At 41.6% G+C, this 22,237-nt stretch overlaps 1 protein-coding gene across 2 annotated transcripts; it reads left to right on the forward strand.

The window, feature by feature from the left end:
- The first annotated feature begins 2,521 nt into the window (after positions 1-2,521).
- zgc:158766 (uncharacterized protein LOC100009641 homolog) lies at positions 2,522-22,124 on the forward strand. Of its 2 annotated transcripts, XM_026371099.1 has the most exons (24): positions 2,699-2,767; positions 6,833-7,030; positions 7,964-9,203; positions 12,340-12,543; positions 12,672-12,795; positions 12,961-13,054; positions 13,592-13,678; positions 13,905-14,021; positions 14,173-14,271; positions 14,498-14,640; positions 14,738-14,876; positions 14,976-15,098; positions 15,215-15,379; positions 15,575-16,446; positions 16,652-16,901; positions 17,101-17,190; positions 17,695-17,919; positions 18,164-18,334; positions 18,432-18,609; positions 18,711-18,827; positions 19,169-19,447; positions 19,999-20,216; positions 20,777-20,846; positions 21,903-22,124. In XM_026371099.1, exons 1-23 carry the CDS (start codon positions 2,699-2,701, stop codon positions 20,819-20,821), a joined length of 5,247 nt encoding a protein of 1,748 aa, XP_026226884.1. In that variant the 3' UTR covers positions 20,822-20,846; positions 21,903-22,124. The 2 variants fall into 2 exon arrangements, with proteins under 2 accessions (XP_026226885.1, XP_026226884.1); XM_026371100.1 differs by lacking the exon at positions 20,777-20,846 and having other exon boundaries at positions 2,522-2,767.
- Positions 22,125-22,237: the final 113 nt, after the last annotated feature.

Here is a 22,237-nt window from a genome sequence, read left to right on the forward strand (position 1 = left end):
AATCTTGGCTCCAGGATACCATCTTATTTACTGTTTATCCCAGCGTAGCAGGGCATGCTCTCGGCCTAAATCATCAGGGATAGAAACACGTAGAGAGGGCTCCTGTAGTGGCCACAGAGGAACAGCGTGTTCGCATTCCCAAATGTAACACACAGTATCAAGAAGGGGAAATCAAGATGGAAGGAAATGATGTTGAGCACATAACCAGAAATTCTTGAGTCTGAGTGTGAGTCTGAATATTTGTAGCTCAATTACCTGATTAAAAAGCCTATATGTCCTTAAACATGAATTTACACATTACATATTCATTTCAGCTCACAAAGCAGTTTGATAGTGGATGATAGTGGATGTACAAGATTATATTTGATAGATCGAGAGATCTAACACAGACATCTTATGTAAAATACAGATTCACAGTGTATTGTGAAAGCATCATAAATCAGATTTCAATATATATATTATATATACTATATATTTATGTATATAACTTTCAATATTATTAATTTTAATATATTATTCATTTACATTTAGAAGACATAATCAGTAAACACATACAGTTTAGAGTATATAGATTTATTACAATCATAAGAATACTGGAGTAGCTGACTGCTACTCTCTTCTTGAGAGTAATTGAATGTAGCCTAACATGGCAGATATATATTTTCAACATAATAAAAACCTACTTTTTTTTGCTAATCTAAAAAAATCTGACTGTGAGAGCACAGTTTAGTTAAATCTGGCTGCCCTGACAGCTGAGAGGTTAAGATGTTGACCATGGACCACGACATTCCCAGTATGAGTATGGGATCTCTGTAGCTTGTCATCCCCCCTCACTTCCTGTCATCTCTTTAATGTCAACCTGGGAATAAATGCATGAAAACTCCTCCCAACTACTTGAAAAAAAAACATTTACTTCAGATCTTAAACACATAACTAATCTTTATGTGGCCATGACTGACATGGCTCTGGCCTCATTTCTTTGCCCAAAATTATATAGAGCTGACTGCAATGTGCTGCATCCTGCAGGCCCACTTGGCTGAGGTCCCGCCATCTTGGACATGTGCCCGTTTGGGATCTTTGTTGTATTCAGCAAAGATCCCATTTTTTCAGCATTTTCAACTAAATTAGACAAGTGACAATTAAAAGGAAAGAAAAAGAGAAAAAAGGGAATAATGTAAGAGACATAAAAGAAGGAAATCTGCCCTCACTGACAGTGAAACCAGCCCAGTGGAAAAGGCCTGGGCAGCAGAAATTATAGGGTCAGCCATGTTGGAAAGAGGAGAGTGTTTATTTGCATAGTGCATATGGGAGATACGTGTGCTGTGTGTTTGTTAATGTAACAGATTATACAGTAGATTTACTCTAAAGACTAAATGTAGATCGCCTGTATATATAACAATATATGCAGGCAGTGATTTCTATTGCCACATTTCCCCACATCTCATCTTATTTTTGAGACAAGCTCTTCCCAGAAGTGGACTACATGAAAGTGTGTATAACATGACTACGCTGTGCTGTGTGAGTGCACGTGCACTACTTGACTGCAGCCAGTGATAGTGTGTCTGCTTGTCTCTGTTGGGTCATTGTGATGTCTGGCTCTAATGACATCTGACAAGAATCTTTCTCAGCGTAAACCAACCTAATTACCTAGCTTTACTATTCTCTCTGTTTACACAAGTTTGCTTAATATAATTGTCATATTACCACATAGGGCCAATGTTGTTGCAGAAAATGTTTTCCCAGACATTTTCCTGTGTTTAGAAAGAGATAACAGTAAAAACACGCTTACCTCTCCCGTGTGTTTGTGTCTCGTTGAGGGTTTTCCCGTGACGCTTGTCATAATGGAGGAATGTTAATTTAATAATGGACAATGTTAACTAACGATATAATTGATTGTATTTGAAGACATCCTGTTTAATTAAAAGCTTTTACAAAACAACTTCTAGAGTCCGTCAGTTTTAAAGATGACATAAATGATGATGTCTATCATCTGTACGAGGAGGATGTCGCACATATGTCAGTAGTTTATAAGTCTTAGTCAAACGATCGAGTATTCCCATAATAATATTTAAGGGCTAAACCATTGTAGTGAGTGACCTGAGCCACCAATCCTGTGCTGATGTCTTTCTTTCTTTTTCCTTTAGAAAAGCAGCAGAATAAGCTGAAACCCTAGTCCATTTGTAGTGTCAGGACAAAGAGACACCATTGTGCCAGCAGGGGTGGAGGGAAGCTGCCATTGGAGGTAGAGGTGCAAGGGGTCAGGAGGGCAGAGAGGAGGTAGTCAGAGTCCGACCCCTGCTGGGTGGAGTTTTGGGGCTCAGGGGGTGGGGGTGTAGGTCAGGTAGTGTTTTTTTGTTGTTTTTTTTCTGAATGATGTGCCTGCAGTATGCATTTATCCAGCGGGAAGAGGCTTCAGTAACTAGCACTAGCAGGGCGGGGGAGGTTTGAGGCAGGGAGGGAGGGCGAGTGAGTGACGGGGAAGTCAGCACACTGCCTCTCTCACGCTCTGACAGGAGTTTAGTCTGCTCCAGCTGCCGACACCACAGCAGACAGAGAGAGTTGGAGAGAGGAACTACACTGTTGATATCAAAGCTATGACTTACAGCACTTACAGACTGGATTATACACTGGATTCTACAGCTCAGAGTTGATGCCACTTATTTATTTATTGAAGTTTGGGAATTGTGGGGGAGTCTAAATGCTGTCTCTGGGGAAAATGCACTCCAGAGCAAAGTCCCGGAGTTGTGACAACTACCTAAGCATTAAGGTACAAGCTTGAAAAGTGTTTTGAATTTAGTTTTACTGGGGGTTTTTTGGAAGTTGTTGTCTTGTGCTACTTTAGTGTGAATAGTCTCTCTCTATATTATTTATATATATATTTTAATGTAAAACTTTTTCATGTTTTCTTGCTGTTAACCTGACTTCTTGGCAACCTTCACAGTGTGTATTGCGTGTGTTATTTGGTTCATTCAAGAGATTTATGCATTTAACGCCTTACTGCACACTGATATTTGGGCTTCTTGCACTGTAGCCACAACATAGCCCGTAGCTTTTTATTTATACATAAAGTGAGATGGGAAGATAGGAGAGGGATGTGTTTGCTGATCTAGGACGATACTATATACAGCATGCACTTACTTGTCTCAGTGTTTTATGAGGGGAAGCTAATAATAACGATGTGTAAATGATAACAGAATACTACAACAAACTTGTGTTGTGTCTTCTGTGTTCACTTTGAAGAGCAGCGCTGTTGTTTTTCTTAATCGGTTGCATCTCAGCTCGTTTTCCACATGTTTAACGGCAACTACAGCTGAATTCAGTGAAGCTCTAAGACAATTTAGGTAGCAGTGTTGACACACTGGAAGTAGAGACTAATGCTGTTTCTATTTAGTGGGTATTTTTTGGTTGTGCCATCATCAACAATAGAAGACGTGTATCTGAATAAAAAGAATGAAAACAAGATTTGCCCTCCGGGTTTAATGAAGTACACACGTTTGTATCCTCTCTGATAAGTCAGGTTGGTTTATCATTCTCCCTGTTGTTTTGGTATGCACTCACTCTATATTTACCCTGCAGCGGTAACAACAGACTTTGTTATTCTGCTTTGTCTCTGTTGTCATTACTGCTCTTATTATAAGTGTCCTAAAAGTACCTTTATTTAGTTTACAAAGGCTGAATCAAATATAAAATGTGTGTTAATGTATAAGCGGATTGTGTGCCGTGCATCTATCTGTATGGTGTGTGAGGTCTGTCGCGGATGCTCAGGAACAATAGCCTGTCAATGCTGTTTATATCCTGTGGGAAAAAGTCATTAGTTGCTTGCTGCCTGGCATAACTAATGTATTAGTCTGTGTAAAATATTGTATCCTTCTTTCAACAAAGAAAATACTACTAATACCACTCTTTCTTGTAATGCTTAGTGACACATACAGCAACCTGATGAGCACCTCCACAGTTTCAGTATTGTTGATCTCCTGCTGGCACCTAACAGACAAAGAAGTGATTGCTATACACGATGGGCCTCTTAGGGTTAAAGTTTATCTGCGTAGATAAGATTAACTAAACTGTCTTTTTAAAATGCACTTTTGTCCATAGAAGGGTGTGCTAGTGTACACAGACACAAGCTATACATCTTTATGTGATGGATTTGTGATGTGTGTTCAAAAGTACAATTCAAACAGCAATTTGGCAGGTTCCTCTTGAATTTATTGGGACTGATGAAAACAATGAGCACATCTTTTGTCTGACTTCCTTTCCCAGCCCCTCTCTCCTCTGCTCCTCCCCTCATAAGATAGGATTTCTATTAGCACATATCAAAAGCTGAATCAAACTGCACACTCAATGGCAAGGTCTCACTAAGCCCTTTGTTCGTGCATCCTGGCACCTGGCAGCAGGGCAGGTCTGAGCAACCTGTGGCCTTTGTCAGCCCACTGCCTTTGAGGTTGTTAGCGGGTTGGTTAGAGAGCAGCCTGTATGGAGGCTCCAGGGCTCTCCTGTTACACTCCCCTGGTGGCTTCATGCTCCACTGGAGGCCTGGTAGGCAGCGCTTTTTGTGTCCCTGACCCATTAAATGTGTCAGTAACCACCTCGTATTCGCTGTCTGTCTGTCTCTGTGTCTCTCGTGTTCTTTTTCTGTGATGCGCCCCTTCTCACTCTCTTTCTCCCAACTCTGTTGTTATTCCCCTTTTTTCCATTGAACCCTCTAACACTTGTTTCTTTGCGAGACAAAACCTCCATCGCTCAACCCACGTACGTGCGCCACTTAAACAGCTGGTTTACTAACTGCTCAGACAGAACTGTCACACCTGGAGCCTGAAGCCATTAATTACAAACCAGTCCTCTATCACACAGGCAGCCGCTGACAAAAAACTGGAATCAGAAAGGGTGGGACTTCCCAACCTGCTCCTGTTCTGACCGAGTGTCTGAGGTTAGACATACACAGCCATACACACTGCATTCCTCTGCGGCTCAGGGCGGATAGCAAGCTCAGCTCAAAGCTCGGTCACTGCTGAGACATACACTTATTACCAAACACTAACAAGACAGGTGACACTTTCTGAGAAGTATAAAATGCTTCCTGAATATGGAAATCCAAATCTACCTTATGCAAAATGTCACCTACACACAACATGTATTTGCCACTACTCTGAATGTAAATGCTGTGTTATGATTACATTGCACTTGATTACACATTTGACAGCCACTTCTGTGCAATAGGTTAAATACTACAATCCATGATCTCCTGATTCTACTCACCCCAACCGGTCGATTCAGATGGCCGCCCACCCTGAGCCTGGTTCTGCTGGAGGTTTCTTCCTCTAAAGCGAGTTTTTCCTCTCCACTGTCACTTAGTGCTGCTCAAGTGGGGTTGTTGGGTTTTCTGTATAATTCTGTATACATTTATATTTTGTCAGGACTTAAACACTGTAAAGTGCCTTGAGATGACATCTGTTGTGATTTGGCACTATACAAATAAAATTTAACTGAATTGAAATTGAACATTTTAATATCATATTAATGAGCTCAAGTCTCTGCTTTGTCAAATAAAACACTAGTTCTGTTGCTAACACTTTTTTTTCTGTCTTGGGAACCTGAAGAGAAACTTGCTGGTCTGTCCTAACTATGTAGTGCTTTCCTCCCATTGTTACCTTTCCTCCAATAAAACACCATGTTATTCTTTTCCTCCCGGGTACAACAGTGACTAATGCCCAGAGACATTTTTGTCTCTCTAAAAGCAGGCTGACTGCTAATGGAGGTGGGTGTTTTGTTTCAGGGCACCAACACTGTACAGCACACACCACTTAGAGAGGCGGAGTGCACAATGGGCGCCTTGTAGTAGAGTGGTGGCATGTGTACCAAAGCACTGAACTGTACTCACTCTTCTCTAATTGATGGTGCTGAGCTGCTTAGATCAATAGGACAGAGCTTAGAAAGGGTGAAACACAGGCTGTCTGACAGGATAAATTTACTGCAGACCAGGTCATCTCTCGACTTCTACACATCGTTTTTTCACACACTTTTATTGTCATGTAAATGTAGCGTAGACATTCAAGAGACAGTGTTGAGGAGCTACATGGTCAACCCCCACATTCTTCAATGTGGCACACAGTTGTCATAGTGTGGGACTTTCCCTGACTTGACGGTCTAACTGTGTAGTTATCATTGGAGGCAGATGTCTCTAGTCCACCGTTGTGTTCCATTCGGGAAGGACAGATAGCAAAGGGATGTTTGGCCTTGGCTCTCACCGCTGAGAGGAAGGCTGTAGCCGGAATCGTGAGCATGCTGTGAACTACAAGGCCAGGTCAACCTCATGCAGGACTGCTATAATCCCAAGTGTCCCTTCTGATTCCCTGATAAGTTGTAGCTAACAGTGTTGGACATGTCATCTGGTCTGCTGGGGGGCACATAGTGGTCGAGGTCATGTAGGAGTCAGATAATAGTCACTGATGGCCTGGCTGTTGTTAGAGGATAGCATTGCACCATCCTGGCCAGAGCTGGAGTCCAGTGTGGACTTTCCATTTCAGCTGTTTGTGTCCATGGGCAGTGACATCACTCCTACCAGGTGTTTCCCCTCTCTCTGATGGAAAAACCATCATGGCTGACGTTTCCTGTCATGTTCAAACTTCCTGGCTGCCTGGATAAGTGAACACAATCTCTAAAAAAAATCATGTTTTTATGCAAGTGTATGTTTATCAGGTTAAATTAAGAAGCAGTGTAAACGCGCTTTGAGTTCCAATAATGTAGAAAAGTGCAGACAACACAACATATTTACACTAACGTGAGCTTGAGCTGATTGAACAAATTAATTCAAAATTGTCTCCTTTTTCCTCAGGACGCTGAGTCTTTAGATAACTGCATCCAGAGCACCTTGTCGGCCCTGTACCGCCCCTTCACTGCCACTGCTGCCACTGTTCTGTGGCAGCTCTTCAGCGTGGTGGAGAGGCAGTACAGAGGAGACGGCCTCCGCTGCCTCATTGACTTTTTGCTTCCTGCGAAGAGGATCCTGCAGATCATCCAACAAGAAACCTATGTGAGTAGCTCGCATCATGGACGCGGCACCTGAGGTTGAAGCCGAGTAATCCAAGAATGCTTAATGTAATTTGTTTCCGGATTTGTTTTTGTAAAAAACAGTATGCGATGAGGACAAGTGCCAGGCCACACATACACACATGGAATAATACACAAGATGAGACTAATACAAAGATAAGCAACACAGTGATAACACAAAATGTTTGTTACAAATGTGAGAATAGTGCTACTGAGTGTGAATACATTTGCTAAGTGGGAAGGTATGAAAACAAAGCTGATTATTGTTCCAAAAACAAGCTGACAAGCAGCCATCCTTCTCTGAATTGGGAGACAGAGGGAAACTGTATTCTGCTTGAGAGGCTGTCATAGATTCTTGGGTCAAAATGGGTCAGTATTGTCTCTCACAAGCTTTGATTGAGGTGAGTTAGGGCTCTGTGTCCAAAGCACTGAAACTTTATTCCTCTGTATTCCTCTCTCATTTGATTTCAGTGTGACGATAGCCACAGAGCAATAGTTTCACCTAAGCCTAGTTCCTGAGAACAGCCTGCTCTGCGCCTGAGTGTCTTTGTATTGTAGCAATATGAGCAGCTTTAGAAGAAGATCACATCCTCAGTCTTTACCTTGACATTCATAAGATATGAGAAAAGCTCCCCCTTGAGCATTGTGTCTTTGCTCCATCCTAGGGTTTGTTTTTTTAATAATGTTAAATTGTGTTACGTTGAAGATTTGTCCTGCAGTTGCTGCAAAACCAGACCTGATCAAACAGGTTTTCTTCTTCAGTCGAATGATCACTGACAGTGACTCATTCAGCTGCATTAAAACACCTTGACTCTGAATTTCAACATCTTTCCAAATCCAGTCAAACCGTAGTCAGACCATGACACACAGATGATAATAATAATGACAACTCACTGATTTCTCTGTTTTCTTTCAGGTGAGGTTCCGAGGACTGCTGTTCTATCATGAGGGGTGGCCTCTCTGCATCCACGAGAAAGTCGTCCTGCAGCTTGCCCCCCTGCACAAGGTGCGGCTAAAGCAAGGAGACTTCTACTTCCAGATCGTTCCTTTGGGCCGCAAGACTGCCAAGCTAGTGATAAAATGTTTGTCTGCCAGTGGGCAGGCAATTGCGGAAATCCCCATCGCAGAGAGCATGTATAGCAGCATCTTCACAGCTGAGTTCTTGCAGAATGTAACACGTGACCGAAACCTGCACCCACTACAGAACTGTCTGCTTACCACTGGTACAGCTGTGTACAGGACACCGTGGAAGAACGTGGTCAACCCAGTGTTTGTCAGCAGCACGTCGGACGCTATCATGCAAGCACGCTGCAGCAGAGGTGGCTTCCGTGGCCATCTTAGTACCTGTAGCACCAGTGGATCCACAGGGACCCTGGATAGCCAACGCAGCTCCAGGGAGTCTCTGCACTCTCAGGGAGCTGACTCCATCTTCTCTGAGCCCACTTCACTGAACAGAAACCATACGGATCGTGGCAGTGAGAGCCATAGCACCAGTACAGCAGACACTGCTACAAGAATTATTAAAATTGAAAGACCCACTGAGGAGTGTGGAATAGGACACGGGGGTGAGGACACTGGTGGGAAAGAAAGAGCGCCAGGATCCAAGTTGCTCTCTTTTAGTACAGACCTCAGTAACCCAGGCCCACGGCGCCGCATCCCTAAAGACTCTGTGGCCTTTGAGAGCAGGAGACTTTTCAGGAAATCTTACATGGAGGCTCTGCAAAATCCCATGAGCCTTGGGTCTAGCTCTGAGTCCATCCTAGAGGAAGGTTCAGAGCACAGTGCTGGTCTAAGAGAGAGAACAGTGACGCCAGGCAGCAGCCCCGACACCAGGACATCCTCCAGAGAACACTTACCTCGTAAGTTAGGAAGCCGGGGCTGGCTGAGTAGCGATGACTCCAGGCCCAGCACACCTTTACTTTACTTACAGAGGAGTTTACGGAGTGCAGAAAGACGCGCGGAACGGCGATCCAAGTCACTGGAACGGACTAACAAGGCGGGCCAGGTTAAAGGGCATAGGGAACGATCCTCCTCAGGAGGCTCAGCTAGTATCTCACCCAAAAAGCTAATGAATGGCTACGCTCTGCGTTTTGGGAAGCTGGATGTGGAGGCAGTTTTTCCTGGTTCTGAGAGAAGGAACAGCAAAGAGGAGTCAGGTGTGTGATACTACAATCATTACATACTGTAACTGCAGTAAATTATTACCTGTACCGGATTCTTCTACTCCACTACATTTCAGCTAAAAAATGTTTACGTGCTTTTTTAATAATGATTACTTTCACAGCTATAGTTACTGGTTATATATATGTCCACCTAATAAAATATAAACCACTGGATGTGGTTGCAGAAATAACTAACCAAGATTTTATTGCTGTTATTAGTTACCTTAAGGATAAGCCTGGCAATGTATTTTTTTTTTTTTCTTTTTGGCTATTGTCAAAAATCACCAAACCAGTAATGGATGTATTATAATTGATTTTGTGAGTGTAGCCGTAAACTCACATCCTACCATCTTCCTCTGAGCCATAGAACTCCAAAAACAAGTCATACATGCATGATTTAACAGCATACTGTGCATACAGCATGCACTCTTGTATGATGTTCTTCTTAACGATCATATAGTTTATTTCGATTTAAGTTTCCATAAATATTCACTAGGGCACCAAAATATATATTATTCCACAGCTATAAAATAGATGGGAAGTTGAAATTTAGATGTAAGCCAAAGGGCCAGATTTTTATACATTTATATTGATAATATTTGTTTATACTAACTCATGGTTAGATTTAGTTTTATTCATTGGGGAATAGTACAAACATAAAAACATTTCTTCCATCACTGCACATTACATTTATAATGTAGGTGCCTACTTAAATATCCTGTTGCAATCTGTGAAGACAGTTGTAATAATATTGTAGTATTATGCTGTTTTACAAAACTTCACATCTCTTTAGTATTGACAAGTTAGCTCGTCTTCAGAGCTGGTTGAATCATCGGTCCATGACTCATCTTTCACCACTTCTCAAATAATACACCTTGAGGCTGCAAAAACCAACTTAGTTTCACTCTTGAGGGATAAAAGTGGTTTCATGCCAGGGTGTGTAATCATGCCCTACAGCAGGACTGGTTGCGACAGTTCATCCGGTGACTGGAGTAGTGTGAATTTAAACAGCTGATATTGCAGAAGCATAATTGTTGTCACCGATGAGAGATTGGTTTTTAAAGCCTACATTGTGTGTTTTTTGGCATGTCGAGTTGACAGGTATGGCCCTACCCTGGAAACAGAACTTTTGTGACAACCCAGTGTTTTCTTTACCACTGTCAGTGTGTTTTGTTTTCTGTTGGTTCATACTGGGTAGCACAGGAAATCTGCAATTTGAAAGTACCACCTAGGGAATCGTGCTGGTTTTAGAAATCACAGCTTCTTCCGTGAATTGAAATGTTAGGTGAAAAACCAAGTTTATTTAAATCTGTGAATCTTTTCCCTCGACAAGGCCTGACCCTAGCCCAGGGGTGTAACCAGATTTTTTTTTTAAATGATGAATCATATATTTTCTGGATTTGCTTTTATTACACTACACAACTGCTAAGCAAAATATAGTAGTTAAATCACATCACTGTTGCTGAGATTACCTCAGCAGGGATTGTATTTCAGCTGCTGCAAAGCAGGTTTCCCACAACGACATTTCAAAGGCAACAAAGGATCCTGTAAACCCTGTAAACCAACCACGGGGATCCCAGCATAGCACAATGAGATAACCCTACAGTGTTTTTGGGGTTGGGGGTTGAACTGATCCCAGATGGGTTGCTTCATTTACAAAAGTTTTCTTTGTGGCCCAATCAGCCACTAGGGATCCATGGAAAAAAAAGCCTTTCAAATTGCGCTTGTGTCTTCGGAGAGTCCATTCCCTTCAGAAACATGATCACCAACCTGCACTAACTCATTCACTCACTCACCAGTTTAAAAAAACTCTAGAAGGGTTCAATTACTCATGATGTGGTCCATCAAACTCTGCAGTAACAAGTACATGTTCATTTGTTGTTTACTGTGTGATCAGTAAGTCAAAGCAGCAGCCAGTGCAGGTTTAGTCTCTTTGATACGTGTAAAAATGCAGCACAATATGAAGGAGGCTTTACTCTAGAAGACCAGTCTGGTCACACAGTTGCACAGGAAATGCTCTGACTGTTTGAAAACAATAGATGCTGAGCTGGGAGGGTTTACTGTCACACAACAGAGTGGGACGATGCAAGAGGCCTCAAACACACAATAGGTGTCCATCAGACACAGATCTTCAGTCACGGCTCTGCTAGCCGAATTGGTTGGGATCTATCAAGGTTTTATGTTTGTGGTTTTTGGTTTTATGTTAATATTGTCATAAGTGATGTTTGCAGAAATACCTACAGTATAACAGTGTTATCACCTCCTCAAGTGAGGTGAGTTAATGTTAGGTAAGGTAAGTTATGTCTGATAACATTGTGGTTGTGTAGATAAAGAAGAGCTTCTGCTGTATACTTGGCATGCCGTGTACACAGAAGCATGCACCTGTCCCAGGTCTCATGCCTTTATTAGAGTTACCTTTAGATCCAACCTGTTCAAAAGCCCTACAAATGAAATACAACTGTTGTTTTTATAATAAAATCAGTTCAGCATGGCATACTTACATGTCTTGCCATGTCTAAACAACAGTCTAAATCCTGATATTAGCTAGTGTGATTGATAAAAGCAGTAAAGCCTGGCATCAGACAGACTAAAACCAGGTAATCTTGACAAATGACTGAAATTATGAATCACTTATCCAATTATTTCTTGTTCTGTTGATCATCTTTAACCCGGGTGTATCACTCTTCCTTGGTCAAGCCAAGTGAGACGGTGAAGTATACAGCAAAGTAGACACCAACGGTGTATGAGGATCTGAGTGCTTGTCTCACTGCCTCAGGAATACAAAATAAACAGTGGGCTATTCCTATAAAACGGAACCCCTAAGGTATGGAGGGCTGAAGAGCAGGAGGTGATGACAAGAGAGTCCAATAACACCAGAATTACTAGACTATCTACAGAGCTGACTAAACACCTGGTCTCCACGATGAGTCAGTGTGATCTCACTACTAGAGCACACCTACGCTATCACTACTCAACATTTGTTTCATGACCTATTTTGTTTTGAACGCTGACATGAAAGGAAACTTGTCATTTCTACTGGTCTCACTGTATTTTTGTACAATTGATACTCATTTTTTGCAAATAAAACAATCCATCGGATTTGAGCTCACTATTAAAACTATCTCTACAGGACAGCGGGACGATGGCATCAGTAGTGAGAGCAGGCAGCACAGACACAGCGTAGAAGAATCACACAGTCCCAAAGCTCCCAATGGGGCCGCCATCAGGCTCAATTCGACATCAAGTTCATCTTTTGAGAGTATTTCAGCTTTCCCAAAATTGATGTCAGAGGTTAATCAAGAGCTGCTCACATCGGGTGCTGTGATCCTGCCAGGTAAGGGACAAGCGAATCTGTCCGTTTCCATTTCCACGTCAGCTAGTTTGCACTTTAGAACCCATTAAATTCGCTTGTAGGGCCATTACATTATCACTAAATTGGCCTGCTGGGCCCCTCTCTTCCAGGAAACAGAGATCGCAGTGGGAGAGCAGTGCTGCAGGTGTGCACAAGAGCTCAGGTGTGGGCTGGTGAGAGTTGCATGGTCAATGACCTCACCTGTTTACTGGGCTACTACTACTTCATGCTGCGGTAGGTCACACAAAAATAGTTTTCATTTAGTCTGTGCTATGAATAACTTTCATAATAACCACTGAGGCGAGGTTTCTTCAGCTGTGCCTCATTTATCAGACAGTATCACATTCATAGCTGTCAAAATGTGACAAAAATACCTTAACTTCAATACTTTGGTTTCAGGAAAGAAAGGCGGGATCAAGGTCTGACTGTAGTAATAGACAGCAGGAGGCAGCAGCCTGTTCCAGCTCTGTTGTCATCTCTGTCTGAATTACAGGTGAGCCCACAGTGGAAAATATGTAATTACCCTCCTACACACCCAAAGAGTTTTTAGATCCTCCAAAACTGTTGATGTCTTCTAAGCTGTAACACTACGTCTCTCTTGAGAGTGAGTTATTTCACTGTGGCATTCCTTACACATGTCCTATTGTTCTGCCTCTCAGTCTCTGACACGGTTTGTTTTTTAAAAAGGCACACCTTAGGTTTGTTGTCACTGCACTTCGAAGACATTTTTCTGTAAAAGGCTGGCCTCGGGGCCCGTGTGGAGAAGCCTGTGCTTACTTGTCTGTTTTTAACCACTCACTGGGAGTGGGTTGGCTGCAGCTGACTTGCAAGAGACATATCATCATGTTATGATGATTAGTTGCTCACTGATGTAAGGCTGATGATCCTGTAGACCACAACACATATTAAAAGTCTCTTTGATACATAGAGACAGTGATTTTGCATTTAGCTGTTCATGTAAGAACTCTTGTATGTATGCATCTTTTCTTTATTTTGAGTGACCTTAACAATTACATGTGTCTGTTTTTAGGCTTTAGTACCAAATGCACTTTATTCAATTTACTTCCTGGTGGACAAGGAGACAGTGGCTAAAACTGAGAGAGACATCAATGTGCAGGTGAAGACTCTTATTTCAAATCAAGTCATGCATTTCTGTTTTTTAATGCTAGACCTACAAAGATTTGATTGAATTAGCATTCAATAGGATTTAAGATGAGATAAAATCCAATCTAACCACAGCCACAGCTTAAGACGATGATAGCGCAGATCAGAGGCAAGCAGGAAATGTCTTTTGGTTAGTTGACTGATCGCATGTACTTGTGTTTTTGTTTATCTTGCCACAGACCGAGATGCTATCATCTCTGAAGGCCCTACTGAAGCACATTGACCAAACCCAGCTCACACGAGAACTTGAGGGCACTTTCCATTACGACCACAACCACTGGATCCACTTTAGACAGGTGGGCCTGTAGCATTATAAACATAGTGCATTTGTAAGCATATTTATGGAAGTGTCAAAGGTGAGGACACCTTTTAAAAATGCCGAATGGCTCCCATAACAGGGGATGTTTGGACTCTGCCAGTTATGTCTTTTCTGTATTTCTCTAACAGAAAATCGAACCATTTGCCAGCAGCTGTAGCGCAGCCATCACCTCCCTTCAGGAATCTATCAGAACCCTGAGCAACACCGGCAACCTGAAGACCTCTAAGGTCAGACTCCTGTAGGCAGTCTGGCTTTCTGATTTATGCGTCTCCACTGACACACAATAGCTCTGTGTTGGCCTCTTTCCTTTTTGGCTCAAGTAAATAGTTGAGGAGATGCCTCATGGTTAAGTTATGTAATTTCGGGAACCTTGAAGGATTTCTCTGATATTTGTGTTTTGCTGATTTGCAGTAAAAATGTATCCATTAATTTCATGTTTTTGATTTGACTCAGGAGGTGTCCGAGGTTATAGAACAGCAGAGGCATCTCATGAAGCATGTACTAGATGACACGCGGCTGAACAGGCTGCGTCTAGAGGGAGGAACTGTCCTCGCCCGCATCAGGAAGGAAGAGGCCTGTGAGAATGAAAACTACAGGTACTGCAGGAAGACTGGGTGGACTCTATACTTACATGAGCAGGGCTTAATGATTAAAACATCTTTCACAACGTTATTGTGTTTTTTGTTTATTCAGAGATGCTGTTGACATGTTGAATGCACTGTACAACCAAGTAGATGAAGAGGTTCATAAACTTGTGATACTGTCCAACAAGTCTCAGAAACATCTAGAGAGTCTGCTGGAGGTGCGCAAGTTTGAGGAGCAAACACAACAGGTAACCGCAGGCTTTCTGTTCTCATCTGTGCCGGGGATTTTCTCTTCTCTCCTGACAGAGTTGGGCACGTAATCCATCAACAATTAATTCTTTTTTTAGATCAAGCTGTGGTTCAGCGTAGAGGGAGAGAAGCAACTCATACCAGTGGAATCACTAAATCTATCTGTGGCTAAAATTAAAGAGATGAGGGGGAGCTTGCACCAGTTTCTGGAGGAGTCAGTGGTAAATAAAACCCCCCGTATATTTCCACACAAGTTTTCCCTTTTATATGAGCTTTTATGGCTATTTTCAGATGACAGTCCATGCTAAACTAATTAACCATATCCTCATCCTGACAGTACCAGCAGAGGCACGGCTTGCAGCTTGTGAAAAATTCTCCTGAGTCTCTTCCAGATTCGGTTCTGCTTGACTTTAAGGAACATCTGGGTTCTGTCCTGAGCAGAGTGGAGCACAGGAAGGCTCAATTAGAAATTCTCACCAACCTGTATGAGTTCTATGACTCAGTAAGTATTTATTAATGTTGGTCAATATGTTTGAGCTGATCTTTTAATCCAGTGCTTTATGTTTTATGTTTATCACTAAAGACAACTCTTAAACCCACATCCTGAAATATAGATTCTGATGCCATATTATCAATATTGTGTATCTAACTTTACAATATGATACAAGATATTTAAACTACTCTTTCATATTTGCAGGCAAATCAGTGGATGGACCACTGTCAGGATTATTTCCATCAATTAAGTCTGCAAACTCCAGGCATGGCACTTTCACCATCTGTGGTGCAGAACTTGCAGGATTACTACACTGAGGCATCCAAATTCTCCATGGACAACTTCAGCACTCTCAACGATATGGTGCTCTCACTGGAGAGTCCTCAGCAGCTGCAGCGGTGGAACACAGTGTGGAATAAATGTCAGCAGACGAAACAGCAGCTAGAAGAGACTTTGGCTCTTGCTTTGAGAACCGCACAGAACTCCACAGATGTTGATACGTCAGCTTCTTCAAATAGCGGTGAAAGTCAGATCACCACTCCAGAACAGCATGGAGCTAATGGTCGTGTGCTTTTAACTGGGGTGATTACGCCACTGACTTTTGAGGACAATAAGTCTCTATCGGCTGGACCTTTCAATAAAAGTCCCTCCAGTTCAATCTCCTCTTCCTCACACTTCACCTTCTCCCCTGACTGCGACAGCAAACTGAGGCAGAGTCCATCCATGTTTGACGACACAGACAGCGACTGCACCGTCGACTCGGCCATCTCCTGCCATTCTGAGCCCGTCTACTCTGGAGCCGCCCGCCTCCGCAAACAGCCAGTGAAGAAGATCATGAAGAAGACTATGAGCTATGAGCTGACCCCAAGAGATAGTGGTCACTCAGATGTAAGCCACATTCATGGCTACACAGGTGTGTACATCAAAGGTTTGGAGGTGGCTAATAATGTGTCTGCAGAGAAGAAGTTGGAGAGACCGGATGTGAAGAGCCCTGTGCTAGGACGCAGCCGCAGCATGTCCACTCCCTCCAGGATCCACAGCAGGCGAAGTGACGAAGATGGCAAGAAACCAAGCAGGTGAGGAAGGGAAGCACAGATACATACACCGAACACCAATCAGCAATCCCAGCTGGAGGTGTTTGTCAGTGTCAATTATGGTTAGTCTATAGTTAAGGTTAAAGTCCTTGTCTTGCTGTGTTTTCATTATTTTGTCCACCTCACATTCAACTACTGTATATATACTCATCATGCATGCTCCCTGTGATGTCTTTGTATTGACCAGTAAAGTGCAGCACATCATGGATGAGATGATCGCCACAGAGAGGGAGTATGTTCGCTCTCTCAGCTACATCATCGAGCACTATTTCCCCGAGATGGAGCGCCTCGACTTGCCCCAGGACCTGAGGGGGAAGCGCAGCATCATTTTTGGGAATGTGGAGAAACTGTGGGACTTCCATAGCCAGTACTTCCTGAAGGAGCTGGAGGCGTGTGCCCACTGCCCACTGTCCATCAGTAGCTGTTTTCTCAGACATGTGAGTCCATACAGTTGTTCAGTGTATTCCCCATTGTTGGTATCATATTAGGTATAGACTCATGGTATGGTATAACCCATGCAACGACATTTACAGTCTTTTGAGAGCTGGGTCTTTTATGATGTTTGGCAAGTCAGACTGGAACATGAGTATGCTTTTTACTGTGGTCAGTGTTGTAACTTGTTAATCTTGTGTGCAGGAGGATCAGTTTGGAATGTATGCTCTGTACAGCAAGAATAAGCCGCAGTCCGACGCTCTGCTCAGCAGTCATGGGAACGAATTCTTTAAGGTGCGTCTGGAGAGTCGGGCTCTGGTTGCATTCTTGCCAGTAAGACAAGTCACAGGGTCATTGTCACTGCAAGAAATAAAGCGAGAGAGTTGCGACATTGTCTAAAAGCAAAATTACAGAAATGTATTTAAAAAAACATACACATACGGTTTACACAATAGATCCTGAGTAACACATTGAGATATCAGACACTATACTAATATAGTGATATGCAATTACCAGCAAGAAATAAACCATAAAAAATAAGCTAAAAACAACTGATCATGACCTCATAACATGTTGTTTGTTTAATGATTTTAATAATTGGGATCATTTAGAAAGAATGCCATCATACCAAATATTTCATACACTCAGGTATAGACAAGCTTAGGTTTCAAAAGTAAATGGTCACAGTAAATTAAATAGTGTGCTTCTGTGTTGTTATTGAATTTTTAATAATCAGTGGTCTCTGTATACAGAATAGCACACAATACTCCACAATAACAATAATCAGTCTCTTCACAGAATAAACAGTTGGAGCTCGAGGACAAAATGGACCTGGCGTCCTACTTGCTGAAGCCCATTCAGAGGATGAGCAAATATGCACTGTTACTGAAAGACCTGATCAAGGAGTGCAGTCAGTCGCAGGAGCAGGAGCTGAGTGACCTCCGCACGGCAGAAGAGATGGTCAAGTTTCAGCTTCGCCACGGCAACGATCTGCTAGCTATGGATGCCATTCGTGGCTGCGATGTAAGTGTTAACATGTTGACACAGAGCCATGTGCTGCAATGAGCACTTTGCTGTCAGCATAAAAGCCAAATACCACTTAGAATTATTATCACTATTATAAGACGGTCTGGTAAGACGGAGGTAATCATAGCTATTTTTGAATTGGAGGTCATCTTGTTTTATTTACTGTAGAGTGAGGTCAGAGTCCCACCAGGAACTGTATTGTTCTCTCTGACGCATGTGAACGGTTGTATTTCCTTTCCAGGTGAACCTTAAGGAACAGGGTCAACTTCGCTGCCAGGATGAGTTCATAGTCTGGTGTGGAAGGAGGAAATACCTTCGCCACGTCTTCTTGTTTGAAGATCTCATCCTCTTCAGCAAGACCAAGAAGATAGAAGGAGGATATGATATTTACATCTACAAACAGTCCTTCAAAGTAAGGATTTGTCATATGAAAAATACATTTAGGTTGTTTTGACATTGCTTGTATAATGATAGTAAATGTAATGTTTTCCAAATTATTTTGTATTTAGACAGCAGAGATAGGTATGACTGAAAACGTCGGCGACAGTGGCCTGCGTTTTGAGATCTGGTTTCGCCGGAGGAAGTCACAGGACACGTTTATACTTCAGGCCAGCTGTGCAGAGGTCAAGGCTGTGTGGACAGCTATTATTGGCAAGATCCTGTGGAGGCAGGCGCTCAGAAACCGAGGTGTGTTCCTATGCCAGATTTCACATGAACGTCTTCATTTAAAATTCACTTGCCAAGTGAATTTGTTGTCATTAAGAATATGTATTTTTTTGGCACTCCAGAGTTGCGAATGCAGGAAATGGTATCGATGGGGATTGGCAGCAAACCATTCATGGACATCAAGCCTAGTGATGCTGCAATCAGCGACAGAGCAATTGACTATATCATGAAAGGGTCAGGTGAGCTGTTCTTGTATGCTTTTTGCTGTCTTTCACTCTGAGAGCATGTATTGTATGTAGGGATCTTTTTTTCTTTGCAGAAACTACACAAAATGTGGCTCTCATTTATAGCTATTTGAAAGATAATTGTATTTGGAGGATTTTGTTAAGTAAACATCCCAGATGTCGTGTACTGAATTACAACCATGCTAACATATTTTACATTACCTCTCTTTTATAGTTTACCAGAGAAGCTGTAAAAAATATTCATGATCTAATTATTACCATTGACAGGATTTTTCCTATGTTGCCTAAGCTCCATCCTGTGATCCTGAGCTCATTGTGTTTCCTTTTCCCAACAGAGTCTAGGACGAGAGCTTCTATTGCGGTGCCTTCATTTGAACACGCCGCTTCGTTCAAGAGACCTCACTCCACTATCTCCAACAGCAGCACCTCCTCCTCCAGCAGCCAGTCGTCGTCCTCCCTGCTGGGATCACTAAATCTCCACCTCTACTCATCACCCTCTCACCCACACACACATCCATACCCAGTGGCCAGTGTTTCACCTTTTGGCCAGTGGCCCTATGATTGCATAGAGGAAGACGAGCTGGAGCAGGACAGTGGGAGTCAGCCCTCCATGAGTGAGTGGATATTTTAGCTGTACATAACATAAGTTTTCAAACCTTGTATAAAAAACAGCTTATCTCCCATTTTTTGTTTATTATTTTTTTCTACATTTGATTTGACTCTTTTAACACTCAAATCTGAATTTATTTCAATATATATTGCTTTAATATACAACAACAATTCCTTATTTGCATACGAATACACCGTTTCAACATCAGTATTTACTGTATGGTACAGAGAGTTTCACGTAAAAAAAGGTTTTCACATAAAAAACACTGATAAAAACTGGGATGTAGCAGGAAAATAAAAAATAATAATGATGGAGCTTATAAAACTCATTGTCAATGAAACATTACACGTTACATTTTAACAGTAGTAGAACGTAGATTAAACATGTATGACTGTATCTTTTAGCTGCTACCAGTAGGAGTTGCCAAAGTCTCACAGTAGGAGCTCTAAGAATGTAAAGTGACTGAACATCTTTAACTCTTGCCTCAGTAGGAACTTAGTAATGAAGTCCTGTGTTGTTGGATCCCCTATTAATGTATCTGTCGTTGTTTGACAGTCACTGAGAGCTCAGAGACATCTTCCCAGTGCACCTCCAGTGACAGTGTGACAGGCCTGACTATACCTGGCCACTCCAGTATAGTCATGGACTCCTACAGCAACAGTGAACCCTCGTCTTTCCTCTGCTCCTCCACACCTCCCTCTTCCGTAGCGTCTCCTTCGATATTCCAGGATGATGAAGACATCCAACCCCAAGGCACAAACTTCATCACAGCAGTGAGTGTCTGATGGTCTTCTTTATTACCTTCTCATACTGATACCACCTGGTGTTGTACTGCTGCTACTTTGAAAATTATTAGATCAAAGATGATTGGTGTGACATCTGTTTTCATGTGTAGCAGAATGAATACTTAACCCTTGAACATTTTAAATATGTATTTCTGCTGGTGTTCAGTAGATGAGCATATGTCAAATCTTAGTACATATGTATATGTAAAGAGAGAGAGAGTCTGTGTATATGCTGGCAGTTTATTGTGAACAGACTGTGAAGCTTATCTTGTAGTGTGAAAGAATTTCAGCTCTATCACTTCCTCATTAAGCTTCCGAACAGTTACAGTTCGTTAACTGTTTAATATTTATATACCACAAAGCTGTAAGCATGTTGAGAAACCTGTCTTTACATATGTTTTTATTCACACGTCTTTGAACTAAGAAACTGTTAAATAATCAAGTATATTTTTAATTTGGATTTCAGATAGTTGGGACTTGAAGGCAAATGATAGAGAATAGTTTAATAGTTTCATTCACCACCTTTTTTGCTGTTTTGTTTTTACCAGAGCACGACCTCTCATATAGCAGTAGGCCTTTCTACTGTGGTCTGACTAAGCACTGAGGGGTTTTAGCTCAGTAAGTAACTGCTACAACAAGAGTGGACATCTGTGTTATTTCTATCACAAACATCATTAACAAATGTGAGGTGTTACCCGTGCCTTGGATACTAATCTGTGTTAAAATGTGCTGTATGTTGGTGCATGTGTTGCGTGCTGCATGGCCGTGTGTACCTGGGCCGGCTCTTGTCCTGATGGGTGGTTTGTTCTAAGTCTTCCTGATGTTTTTCTATGGGTTTTCTTCTGTGCATCCATAAGACAAGCGAGTAGAATTTGTACCATAAGATTTCACATTCTTGAGTTTTTTGTACTGTACGTTTGAACACATGCATGCTGTGCTGCAGCCCTTGTTTTGTGGCTCTGGAATGCATTTATGTTTTTTGTGTCTTAACAAACTGACTGAACTTGTTTCATATTTGTTTGTAATGTTCAAACTCAGCCTTAACTAAACTGGGTGACGTAGAGATTGTGAACAAACTCTTTTGAAGTTACATTTAAACATATTAGGGTTTAAGGAGAACGCCTGTATTGTCTGCTTCTGTAGAATCTAAATGAAAAACAAAAAAAAACATGTAAAATCACATATATCAGCATTTATTATAACTAATTTTTAGTTGTAGAATAAATGGCTAATGAGCTTTTCACCACTAGCACCCCAAGGAGGGGCATTACGTGTTTGCATAAACATTTTTGCAGGCGTTTTTTATTGCCTTCTGACTAAAATAACTTTCAGCTGGTTTTTATATTTGTAAAAAAAAAAAACAGTTTTCTGGTCATTTTGAAGTTCTCGTCAATGTTAAAAAGTATTTTTCAGTGTCATTGCATTCGTAGATAATATAGTTAAAACATTTATTATAATATAGACTATGATAGTAGTATAGACTATCTACATTTCGAGCGTTGCTTTAGATTTTTATTTTTTTTAATCCCCAGTTTTTCATGAATGACTTAGGAATTAGGCCCTTTGGGTTTAATCACATTCTTGATATTGCATGCGGACTCTGCTGTGAAATAATGTGAATGTATAGTGTATTTTCTAAACACGCTCTTATGTTTTTTCCTTCTTTCTTTATAGCTGTGACGTCCTCACACTAAATGCTACTTCAGGACAAGGAGAATGGAGCACAAAGACATTTAACACATCTTGATACTGCAAATTGGAAAAATACACCTAACATACACTGTCTCGATGGTACGTCAGTGGTCTGTAAATTTGTTTTAATGAATTAGATATGAATCAGCGTTTATATTGTAGATCAGTTTTTTTATTGTGTATTTTACAAAAAAAAAAAAAAAACATAGCAGGCAGATGAAACCAGACAATGTTGTACTGTCATATTTCCTTTGTTACCAGTCCTGTGTTATACAAGTTTGTACAGATGATGATTAAAATGTTTAAAATACTGCTGT

Source organism: Anabas testudineus, chromosome 16 (assembly GCF_900324465.2).
Source record: "Anabas testudineus chromosome 16, fAnaTes1.2, whole genome shotgun sequence".
Classification (NCBI taxonomy): domain Eukaryota; kingdom Metazoa; phylum Chordata; class Actinopteri; order Anabantiformes; family Anabantidae; genus Anabas; species Anabas testudineus.

Coding starts and splice junctions, on each gene's coding strand:
- zgc:158766 (XM_026371099.1), top strand. CDS start 2,699: ATGCTGTCTCTGGGGAAAATGCACTCCAGAGCAAAGTCCCGGAGTTGT. Junction 14,272..14,497: donor GCAACCTGAAGACCTCTAAG/GTCAGACTCCTG, acceptor GATTTGACTCAG/GAGGTGTCCGAGGTTATAGA. Junction 16,447..16,651: donor GATGGCAAGAAACCAAGCAG/GTGAGGAAGGGA, acceptor TGTATTGACCAG/TAAAGTGCAGCACATCATGG.